Here is a 12544-nt window from a genome sequence, read left to right on the forward strand (position 1 = left end):
TTGAACTATGCATCCATGGTTTGTTCAGACTATGTTCTCAGAACCTTTGGGTGAGCTACTCTAAAACAGGGGGTGAGCTACTGGTAGCTCGTGAGCCACCTGTTGAATAAAACTACAGTATCTACTTTAATTTTTCAAAAACTTTGGGGAAAATAAAATGTTTAAATATGGGTCATAATACCGGTGGTAACAATGCTGCTGAAATGCAGCAGTAAACAAGTTCTAAAGTGTCCCACTTCACCTGAAAGTACTGTGCCAGTTTTGTTAACACCTTCAGCAAACGTGGGGCACTGCTCTAACTTCCCTGAAAACTAAAGCTGATATTGTCAATGCTTACTTTGTGATCAGAGACAACATTGCTTTATTAAAATGTAAATAAAATTTGTAATGGCTGGACAATTTACATTTACTTGAATCACTTATTGTTTTTCTTAAGGTCCAGTTCATTTGTCAAGCAACATCCCATGATCACCTGCCAGCCAGTGTCTCTTTGACTTTCAAACATGCACACAATGATGTCACACAAATAAAAGTGATGTTCAGTGGCAGGAGTTTTGTGATGCTAAGATTTTAGGATGAAAAACGATTGTATTGGTTCCAGTAGGTCAAATGGTAAAACAAGACAAAGGTTAAGCCATTCATATTTTCCTTGGATAGTCATGAGTTTGTCCCTACCAAAATTCTGGGAGGACAGAATTGTCCCTACCAATATTTGAGTCAACATGTTCACACAAAGTTTGGAGTGAAGTCACATTAGATAATTCCGATGTTGCCTCCCAGAGGCTGCGTTTCCAAGACAACCAATAAAGGCATGCTAGCATTTAATTGGCTAAAGGGGCAGGGCTATCTGGAGGCTCACGTCGTGTGCAAATATCAGACTTAATGCCAGTGAGGATTTGGTAATAGGTAGGTAGGTAGTAAACTAACCAGCCATCAGCCACTGTGATTTAAAATGAAAACATATTGGCTACCTAACGTCACCAACCTTACATTATTAACTTGCACTGATGCATCAGTGGATTATCAGCATGTTACTGATCTAGCTGGTCACGGTGGAGCTGATTTTAAATGTGAAATCGAGGAGGGAAAGGGAAACTGCAGCACTGGCAGGACTACTGAACATAAACATGATGATACAAAAATCAAAAAACATTGTGCGATTTCTCTCTTTTTTCTCTCTCAAGTCATTCCTGAAGTTTACTTTCTTTTAATCTTTGATCTGTTACTGTGTATAGTTTTTTATTTAAATGTAAATACAGATAATACGTTAAAAAATCCTCTTTGTTTTGGAGGGGTTGTTGTGGTTGAGACCAAGCCTTTATAATATCTTGTTTGCGAATTCTGAAATTGTTCAATAAATCATTGCTGTAAAAAAGAAGTCAATTGAGAGAAAGCTCTAGCCAACACCTCTAAAATATCATCATCACTAGAGGGCAGTGCCATACAGACAACTATTTCTGTATGCCTCTGAGACTCATTGTGCCTGGCTTTTCAGCATATACAGTTTTCTGAGCTGCAGCCTATTCGTGATGTTCTGGTTTCTTGCATCTTTAAGCTTGATTGATAATTGCATTTACTCCAAAGCACAGTCTTTGAACTGAAAAACATTACAACAGAGTACTATATGGTATCTGTAAGCCTACATACTGTATGTTGGACTCAACAATATAATATCATATTATCTTTGTCCACCTTCACACCACACACCCAGCAGCACTTGAGCTTAAGTTGTATCAACATAGATTCATCACATAACTGTGAAACTTTGAATATATGGATTGGAATCTTCTTTAGGAGTCGTAGTGAATTCTTATGTCAGCTACGAAGAAAGAAACCAAACGAAACGTCGCCGGGGACGTATAAAATCATTTTATAATACATTATATGCTGAACATGTTGTTTCAGTGCAGTTAAATAAACACATGAAGAATATTCACCTTTGTCCACACAGCAGCATTTTCCATTTATAGCATGTAGCATATGGAAAATAAATATTAAGACAAGCTGGTGTGCATGTGTAACGAGATTACTGACTGCAAAATATGATAATATGATGATGGTTTTTCTTCATCATCACCTTGCAGCTGAACACTGCACGGCAGGGCACAGGTTAGAATTTATCTGGACTCAAATGGACTCATGGATCTCTCCATCACACACACACAGACACACACACACAGACACACACACACACACACACACACACACACACACACACACACACATAGCTATAAGAAGATGTTTTGTTCTCTGGTTTAGTCCCTCTCCTTTATCACATCCAGTGTAAATGAAAAGACAGACCATACTGAAAAGTAAGTTTTCTGTACAATCCTCTTATAGAGAACCACAACTTCCTCTATCATATAACTTTTAACCAGATTTTGTTGTTATCTATCTATCTTAGTAAAATTTTATTTTAGCTTATATTATTTTTCTTAGGCTACTTGTATTCTGCCTAGTGTCAGCCAGTTTCAGCCCTTTAGCTGTTCTCTTCGCTCCTGTCTGTGCTCACATATACAGGGTCATTATACAGCTGAATTCACTACAAATCTGTTCTCATTTACATGTTTTTCTGTTTCTGTTGTCAGGCACCGCAATGAGCATGAAACGATCACTCAGACAGAAAGTTGTTTGTTAAGTTGGAGACAGTGTGATTGTACTACCTTGGTGATGTCAAAATAAAGCTCAGAATCAAAGACCACACTCAAATCAAACCCAGCTTGACATGACCGAGACAAGCCATAACATGAGGAAAATTGTCTTTGTCAATGCCAGGGGAACATAAAGTCCACATAGCAGCGGAAATTAATATTATACCTAAGGATAATCTGATCCAAAGGAAGCAGATAAATCAGTGGTGTGCCATCAGGGCAAGCAAAGCAAGCAGTGTCTGACCAGTTAAAGCTAAAAATAGACATAAATTAGAAAGAAGTGATATTACATCTGATCTCAGAGCAGCTTTCTGTCCCATAAAGGACCTGATGCTTGTTTGCATTCATCATGTAATGTACTGCCCTCTTGTAGCTTGACTTGCAGCTGTTTGTATCTGTAGCCCCTTTTCCACTGGTCAAAAAAGCTGCTAAGACCCGCTAACATCGGGCTTTTGTTTTGTTTTGTTTTGTTTTGTTTTGTTTTGTTTTGTTTTGTTTTGTTTTATTTTGTTTTGTTTTGTTTTGTTTTGTTTTGTTTTGAAACTAAACGTACACATTAAGTGTTAAGAGGCAGCAGTTGTAGCAAGGAAACGAGCAAATTGCACTAATTTATCATCTCTGTGCAAAAACCGCTGTAAGTTGGAGAGGTTTGAGACAGAAGCAGAGGGTTAGCTAGTTAGTTAGCAGTTAGCAGTACAGCTGTGATGTGGAGCCTAATGTCTTGTATCTCACTGTACTTAAGAAGTGGTGGAGAAATTGCTCACATATCTCAGTGGATGCTTCCAAATGGTGGCTGGGAGGAGGATTAATCACTGAGTTGATAGCGTGGAATAAAACTGGGGTTGTCACAGCTACTAGCAATCAAACTGGAAAAATGGAAATGCTTAGCTTCTTTAACTGTAGACTGACAGGCCAACATCAAGCTTTTTGGGATATTAAGAGACACCTTGAGTTTGTCTTTCTTCTACTAAGGCTCAGCTCTCCAACAAATTTTAATGATCTTATCCTCTACATCAGCTGTATCAAGCTGGATTCACTCTTACCCTTAAGAGGAGAACACATTTGATTAAAAAAAACCAAGGGTGTTCATTCCACAGGAAATGAGAAAGCCCAGCAGCTCAAATAAAATCCCCCTTAACTTCTACCTTTCGGCCATCAGAAGCATTCTTTCATTTTCCCTCACAGTTTGGTTCTCATTTGCGTATTTCCTCTTGACCATAGGCCTTTCCTTTGGGAACTGCTGCTGAACCATTAACAGCAGGGACAGGATGCAAAAGGGCTCTCACACTAATCAGTCTCTTATGTAGAAGCTTTAGGGAAGGCCTTACAGGGTCCCTCAAGTGCAATGCCAAATTACTCTCCTGAATTCTTACTTAACAGTCTCTCAAATAGTCTGCTGACAAATTGACTTTAAAATATTCTGCTCTAAAACTGGCAGACATATTTCCAATTTTGGTTGTTTCCTTGTACACCAGCCTGTTTATTCATATTCGTTGCATACATTATATTACTAATTCATCTTTAAAATAGAACCCCTAATAGTAGGAAAAACACAGGTGTAAATATTAAAATGAATGATGTGCAGGCTACCTGACTGTCATGATAAATAAATATAAGTTGCTCTAAACTACAGGGCTCTGCTGTTTAAGGAAATCACTGAATCTTTAAAAGAAAAGACAAAACAAGCATACCCAGTGCCAGGCAGTCAGACGGCAAGAAAGGGGGTGAAATGTGGAGAGGTGATGCAAATAAAGTCAACTGACTTCACATCACAATATTTACAACTTAGAATACATTTATTAGAAACCCTCTTGATTGTTTCAATCTGTGGACCCTTACAGACAACGGGTGTCCCTCATTTCTTAGCACAAAAGGTTGCAACCCTAGTTGTAACACAAAAAACTGACAACAGACTGACCCGTTACGCTGGTGACGTGGGGATGGGGCTGGACTCTCCGGCGGTGGTGTCAGACAGGAGGATGCCGTCTAAACTACAGACCATCCTGGGCAACACCTCCCACCCACTCCATGGTGTGCTGATCAAGCGCCACAGTCATTCCTGCCTGTGGCCATCAACCTGTACAACTTGTTCCTCAGAGTGTCTGACATCAAATCATCATTTATTTGTTGAAGTATCCTTGGTTGAGATACCCCACATTGCCCCTGATGGCTCTTCCATCAGTGTGTGACTGTGCATAAAAGTGTGATGTATGAATGTGAGTGAGTGGGTGAATGTGGTAAGTGTTGTAAAGCGCTTTGAGTGGTCAGTAAGACTAGAAAAGTGCTACGTAAGTGCAAGTCCATTTACCATAACTACCATGGCAACGACATTTTAAGCATGTCTTGTGTAAACAAACAGTTGTGGTTGCTTCGGTTCTGCCTTATCATTTTGCGCAAGAGTCCGATCCTGAACCTGAGAACTCGATCCACCTTCACAAGCTGTGAAGGTGACCCCGTTCGGCCACATTAAGTGTGAATTATGGAAATAACCGTTGTGAAAATGAAGTGTCTAACTGTGTACGGTTTTTGAAGCAGTCCTCCTTGAAGTGTGGGCTCACATTAGAAGGTTTGGAGCAGTGGAGAACCGTGGAAAAAGTAAAGTAGATTTATGCAGGCATTTGAGAACACGGTGTCTGTGGCATGGCTACAAAACTAAAGAAAACTCTTCTTTACAACTTGTTATGGGATGTGCCTTGTGTGAGTGCGTGTCCAGCTTGCAGGTGGGCAGCACATGTTGACGTCAATAGGATCAGGAAGTAATGTCTGGACCCCCAATGAGGCATTTCATACAAAGGAGAAAATGAGGTTTTTACCCTGACACAGTGATCCTTGTCACTCTGTAGATCGTTCACATGCACAAAAACCTATATAACACACTATAAATGAGGGAAAAGGGTCCCCTTTAATGACCTTGCCTATAATCAGTGCCAGGGGGGAGCGTTCATTTTCAAAACTGGGACTATAGACTGAGATCCACTATGGGCCAAAACAGACCGAATCAACTGTCTCTGATGTCTGTTGAAAGTGACATCGTGAATAAAATGGACTTAACCAACCTCACCAAGGACTTCTCTTTCAAAAAAAAAACCATGAGGAAAAACTTCTGTAGGGAGGAATATGGATTTAGAATTATGCTGCTGTTGCATTGCTATTGTTTTTATCTGCTGCGGCTGTGTTTCTTAGATTTTTTTGGCTTGTTTTATTGCACAGCAGTTCAATTTGTGTGTCTTTAAGGACATTGTGATTTTGCCTCACTAAAGCAGGGCGTTCAAGCCCTTGTTCTATAGCACTGCTGTTCATAGTAAAGACTGTCTCAGTTTGTGTGTGTGTGTGTGTATGTCAGTGCGCCCCAAGCAGTGCTGTGGATGAACGCATTCAATGTTAATATTTTTAGTGAATGCTGAACTGAACGAACCAGTTTACAAATGATGAACGTGAGCGTTTACGACAGTTTTAGCTCACGTTTTACACAGTTTCACGGCACCTCCACAGACACGGCCCAGCATGGCTGGTGCTAGCTCTTCAGCCGCAACAGACGCATCTACTACTGCTGAAGCTGAAGTTTGTTCGAGCATTTGAAGCAGTTTTATGAACAAACTAGTGAAGACTCAGATGGATTATATTTATATATGGACTTTAAATATAACTCATGTCTGTAGTTCTTCAGTGGTGTACAATAATTCATTTAGTTTGGGAGTGGCAATGATTTGGCGCTGGTGATGGATGGGTAGAAGGAGGTTCTATTGAAAAAGAATATCGGCCTATTTATTTAAAAAAAAACAAAAACAGAATAAATGAATGTGAACTAGTTCATTTTCATCTGTATGAACTGAACTTTGAACTCATTTTTTTTAGTTGTGAACTGGCACGACACTGGCCCCAAGTGTGTGTGTGTGTGTGTGTGTGTGTGTGTGTGTGTGGGTGTGTGTGTGAGCTGTGCTTTTGTATCCCATGTGTGATTATTAGGCCTGATGTTGACTGTGTTGTGTTCTGCAGTTGGATGAAGAGGCAGAGGACAGGACTGGGTGTCTGATTCCTTACTCATCTGTTGCAACAGAAAAAGATCATGAGCTGTGTGTGTGTGTGTTTGCTGGGTTTGCCACCCCTCCGGTCATGTTGGAAAAGGCTTTTTTTTTTTCCTTTTTTTTGTAACTCTCTGTAATGATAAATGACCAGCCTGAAATAACAAAATGAAATTATAATAACTGTTCATTCAAACAGGGCAGTTACTATAAATGATGTTCCAGCCCTCAAAGTTCAATATGAAGAATTAAAAATAAATGTGTCATTAGGAATACAATTTATAACGAGACTAGGTCAAAACCTAGTGTATGTCTGGACTGCCTATGGTCAAATCCTATTTTATAACTGTGACATCATCTGACAAAGTCACCAAACATGTAAACACAGCTGTATTTACTGTTAAATGTTCACTCAGAGAGAAAGTTAGAAGAGGCAGTCTATCTTTTTGTTTAAGTTATTTTTTTCAGGCCTTTGCCTGAGAGAGAGAGAGAGAGAGAGAGAGAGAGAGAGAGAGAGAGAGAGAGAGGACGACACGCAGCAAATAGCCGCTGGACCTGAACCCGGTCATGGAGTGAGCCCACATGGCATACGCTCCACCAGGTGAGCCACCACCGGACAGATTATCTTTCTTATTTTGTCTCTCACACAGCTCACAGCCTCCCACCCACAGTAGTTTAGACTTTATTGTGACAACCCCTGGGGTCCTCTTGGGGGTTTGGGATCGTTTCTCTGACCTGTCTCTTTGTTTGCAGCTGATTAGTATATCACCTGTGGTATAACACCTGTGGCATTTGTTTCAGAGTATATAAGTCCTGTCTGCCAACTAATCTCTCTCTGCTCCTCTCCACGGGAGCATCTTCTGGATTTGGTTGTGTCTTAGTTTAAGGCTTATGTTTAGTTCTGCACTTTACAACACTTGAACTCACATACCTCACTCATGCACATGACACACTACTGATTTTCAACACCTCATACTCAGAACATTTAATTTGAGTCTCCCAATTTGGTTTAATAAAAATATCTTTTTATTAATCTTCATCTCCCTATTGTTGTAGTCTCTTGAGCCAGGGTCATATTATTATTTAGTTCAACTCCAGAATGTAACAGACTGGTAGGTCTTTATGTCTAACTCCCTCTACATACCCGTGGCAACAACAGAAATACAAAAAAGAGCAAAGTGTATTCAGGACGAAGTCACGACTGAGTTCTGTTTTTGGCTCCCTCGAGGGGAGGCATGCTAGCATTAGCCTTTTATCTTCAGGACAAAACTCAAGAAAACTTAAGTAAGTGAATTCAAATCTTTACATGACTGGCATTAGACGCGTCAGATATTACATAGAACAAACTACAGCAATTTGGATGTAGATGTGTTTCATTAGGCAGGTCAGGAAACTGGACATTATTTATAACAAAGCTGCGAATTTGCAGGAAAATAAAATAATGATGTTTAGGGAGAAAAAAAAAGTTCTTAGAGCTGTTGAAAAGATGTAAATATATCATTTACATATAAATCTGTGAATTATTTAATTCAAAGGTGAGACCAACTAAATGCATCTGATATAGAAGGAGGAAAAACATGGTTTGTAACTAGTGGAGCAGAAGTATGCTGTACCTGTTTGAAATACACACTCAGTTTGATTATGTTACAGAAGAGTTTTCCCATTATCATAACAATCATTAACCAACAACAGACACTCACCCTAATTTAGATTCAAACAAATTCAAGCTTAATTATTGTGGGTTTTTTTTTTATTGTTATTGTATTGTGAAGAAAACAAAACAAAACAAAGCAAACAAATAAGAGACAGGGACATTATGAGCAGAAATACTTGTCAGTAGAAACTGAATTGAAGTCATTGGAGGTCAAGGCCTCACAATGTTAAAGAGAGAAACCCAACAGTCCCACTATGAGCAAGCACTTGGCGACAGGGGAGAGGAAAAACTCCCTTTTAACAGGTGGAAACCTCTGACAGAACCGGACTCAGGGTGGGCGGCCATCTGCCTCGACCGGTTGGGTTGAGAGGAGAAATGAAGAGAGAGAAGGAAGAAACAGTGTGGCTGGTGGCTGGTGTGTGTGTGTATGTGTGTGTCATCATGGTAAAATGCAGTCCTGGAGACACCAGGAACAACCACGGAGGTGGCTATGAGTATTTTGGCAGGTGTCTGTCTGTCTGTCTGTGGACAGATTTCATCATCACTATAAGTGCCACAAGTGTTGCAAGATATAAAATCTGTCCACGGACAGACGGACATATAGACACCTGTACTCAAAACCGCCTCTGTGGTAGTTCCTCCTACAGTCGGTGTCGCCAGGACCGCATTCAGCCACAACGACACACACACACACACACACACACACACACACACACACACACACACATACACACACACACACACACAAACACACACACAAACAATACCAGCACCACTGTTGTAGCTGATATTAATTCAAATTCAGTTTTTAGTGTCATAGCATATTTCTGCCCTTAAAAAAAGTTGTCCTGTCCAATGGGGAGGGGGGTGGTAGCGGGTACAGTGGAGGGATGGTGGAGGAATAGCGTTTCACTTCCTTCCACCTGCTCTTTTTCGTGCTGTTCCAGGTTTTGGTTCTCTGGAAGTGTCAATTTGGTAAAGGGGAGGATAGACTCCAGCACTGTATGATACGTCAACATGCACAAGTCCGTCTTGATTGGCTGACGTCGTGATCATGGGACGATCCAGTCTCTCCCACAGCTTCTGTTTGATGCAACGTCCGAGCTGTAGAGAGTATGGACGGACACGCCCACTCTTGTATCTGTGAGGAGTGGGGGAAAGAGAAATGAAAATCATATACGTGATACGAAGTTGAAAAATGACATCATGATGATGTGATTGAAAGAGTCATGGTTTTTGACACCAACATACTTCAACATATCGTCTACCACTTCATGGTAGATCCGCTGGTACTCTTCCACTGAGTGATGGTGTATCTTCACTGGAACGTCTTTGTTTACATCAGCGGAGCTTTGTTGGTTATCAGCGTTGAAGGCCCGGGGTCTGGGGGTGACACCGGAGACCGCCGGCAGGTCGGCAGGTGAAATAGCGGACCGAAGCCTCTTAGCCAAATTCATCTCCCCAAGAGGTTCAGCAGAAGGTCTGGAAGGACCGGGCACGGGGGTCCGTTTCCTCTTCTGGGGAAGGCTGGCAGCAGTAGCAGAGTGCTGCGGTGTCGTGGTGAAATCTTGCACCTGGGGGAAGGTCAGCAGCACATGAGAGGATGTCAAGCTCTGAAAGACTTTGAAAAACTTTTGCAATCTCGCAGGAGAAAAATCTACATCAGATGAGCCTCAGAGGACCACTGTCAAATTAAAAAAACCTTCATAGATTCTGTCCTATTAACCTCCTTTTAATGATCTCAAAAGTTGCTCTACATACAGATGATCAAAGAGAGTGAAAGATTTGGTCTCAGTCCAAATGTCAAACCTGGTTGTTTGTGCAGCGTGGACGCTTGTTGCAGGATCTGTGTCTCCCTGCAGCGTGTTGCACATGTGGAGACATCATTCTCCTCCGACAGTAGTTGTGGTCTGTCAGGTGGATGGGCACGACACACTGCAACAATACACACGCGTTAGAACGAGGCTCTATAAGTTCATGAAGAGCAAGTCCTGCATTCAAACCTCTGACTGAAGTTAAAGTACAGAAGTATTTTCAGCTAAATGTAGTTACATGATCAAAGGTAAATGTATCTATGATGCAGCCGAGTTCATCAGTATTGATGCATAGATAGATAAAACAATATTAATTTAATGCTGTAGTTAGTAAATAGTGAGCTCATTTTAAATCCCTTACAGGTCTGATGGAAAGTTTATCTTTATAAATCAATCATAGTTTATACGTTGATCAAATGTTTTGGACATGAAAGTAAAGAGAAACCATAGCAGTCAAATAAAAGTCATGGAGAATAAAGTGCAATACTGGGATGTAGTGGAATAGTATACAGTATCAGAAAAGAGAAATACTGAATTCAACTAAACTACCTCAACACTGTACTCAAGCACAGTAGTTGTAAGCGTATTCATTTACTTTCCAGTGTTGGTTTTTTAGCCACTGGTTACAACAAACCTTCAGTTTTACCTGTTGTCCTTGTGTTTCCATGTCAGCTCAGTGAAGAGACTGATGGCAACAGAGAGAAATTGTATTTAGCAGCTGAAGCTCAACTTGAAAACTTGAAATTCTGATGAAGTTGTTGAAGTTGTTGAAGTCGAGGTATCGCAGATGTTGACGGTTTGTTTTGACCAAGCACAGGAGCACTACTCTGTTCAGGTAACTTGGTGTAAGTGAAGAGTTTTAAGGTTCTAACCAAGATGAACTTCATGATCTCAGAGTTCCACAGTTATGATGTAACTACTGAACATTCTCATTATTTGTTCTAGATCATCAAGGTTCTAACAGAGTTTCAGTGGCATTCTACAACTGCCATGTGATTCATTCTGAACATTCATGAAGTTATGGTGAAATGAGAGAATATTAACATTATATTTTTGTTTAAGAAGTTCAAGCACTGAGAAACACCAACATGAACATGGAAGAATAAAAAGACACATTTCCTGGTCTGACCCCCAATCAGTATCTTTTATTACTATGTACACATCTAACAAATCACAATCACAGCTGACTGTTTAACAGCAATTCAGCTTTTCAAAATGATATCTAAAGCACCTTTTAATGAAGAGGTCTGTACGATTCATCTGAAAAGTAGATCATATGCAGTTACGAAGTTGAAGTCCATGAATAACCTTAATTGGAACAAAGTTAAGCAGCAAACAGTTGCCAAAAACTGAAAAAAAAAAACGGAAAAAAAAAGAAAACAGTGCACTGAACAAAAATATAAACGCAGCACTTTTGTTTTTAGTCCCATTTTCCACGAGTTTAAATAAAAGACCTAAAACTTAATCTAAGTCTAGGTGGATGGATTATCTTGATAAAGGAGAAATGCTCACTAACATGGATTTTAACACATTTGTCAGCCTTCTATGTGTTTTTTGGAAAGAGATCTTTTATTGCAGCTCATGAAAAATGGGAGTAAAAACAAAAGTGTTATTCTATTTTTGTTCAGTGTAAATGAAGCCTTGAAGTTGAATGCAAACAAATTCCTGCAGGTGCCATAGCTTTTCTCGATCATTTCCAAACCTCCTGCTTGTACAAAGGCAGAGTTGGAGCAAACTGTGTTGTGGTGTATTATTAGGACAGAACTGTACTGCAGGAAGTAGTGCTGTATATTGCTGTCAGAATAGTGAGAACATTTACATTTACTCATTTGGCAGATGCTTTTATTCAACTTCCAAGTGAGGGGCGAAACTACTAAGTGCTACATCTATTTAATAGAAAAAGACAAGTAACAAAGGAGGGCAGGCTGGTTGGTGAGGGGTTCATCCTACAGCAAGATAATGAGAAAAAAGAGCCAGACTGTGCTTCACACCGTCTCCAGACTTCAACCACATCAAGACGGTTGGGGATGAATTGGACAGAAAGTGAAAACAAATCAACCTGGAAGTGAAACACACAGTGTCGGGACGAACCCATCTCAGAGATATTTGATTTCGGTTGCAGAAAGTGTCCTGGTTTGCTCTGACGGGACTCTTTCTGTTGACTCTTTGTTTGGACTTTGTTAGACTATTTATGTTTTGAACATTTTATTCATTTCCTGTTTTATTTTGTGATCACTTCCCTCGTGTGTCTCATGTTAGTTTGTCTGTTTTACTCTGTGTGTGTTTGTGATGTTTCCCTAGTGTCTCTTGCTCGTGTTCTCCCAGTATATCGTTTTTTTTGTTTAGCCTTTGTTAAGTTTCCCGTTTGTCATGCTCCTGTGTTCCCAGTGTTTTTTGGATACT

At 40.2% G+C, this 12544-nt stretch overlaps 1 protein-coding gene across 1 annotated transcript; it reads right to left on the reverse strand.

Moving 5' to 3' along the window:
* Positions 1–9236: 9236 nt before the first annotated feature.
* LOC147818430 (uncharacterized) lies at positions 9237–10808 on the reverse strand. Its single transcript, XM_087177192.1, has 4 exons — positions 10788–10808; positions 10137–10262; positions 9579–9901; positions 9237–9468 (listed from the first exon to the last, which is right to left on the reverse strand). The coding sequence occupies exons 1-4, from the start codon at positions 10806–10808 to the stop codon at positions 9237–9239; spliced, it is 702 nt and encodes a 233-aa protein (XP_087033318.1).
* Between the last annotated feature and the right edge of the window lie 1736 nt (positions 10809–12544).

The sequence above is a fragment of the Seriola lalandi genome, unplaced genomic scaffold, assembly GCF_002814215.2.
Source record: "Seriola lalandi dorsalis isolate HSWRI2012SDOR001 ecotype SW California unplaced genomic scaffold, Sedor1 jcf7180002054583, whole genome shotgun sequence".
NCBI lineage: Eukaryota > Metazoa > Chordata > Actinopteri > Carangiformes > Carangidae > Seriola > Seriola lalandi.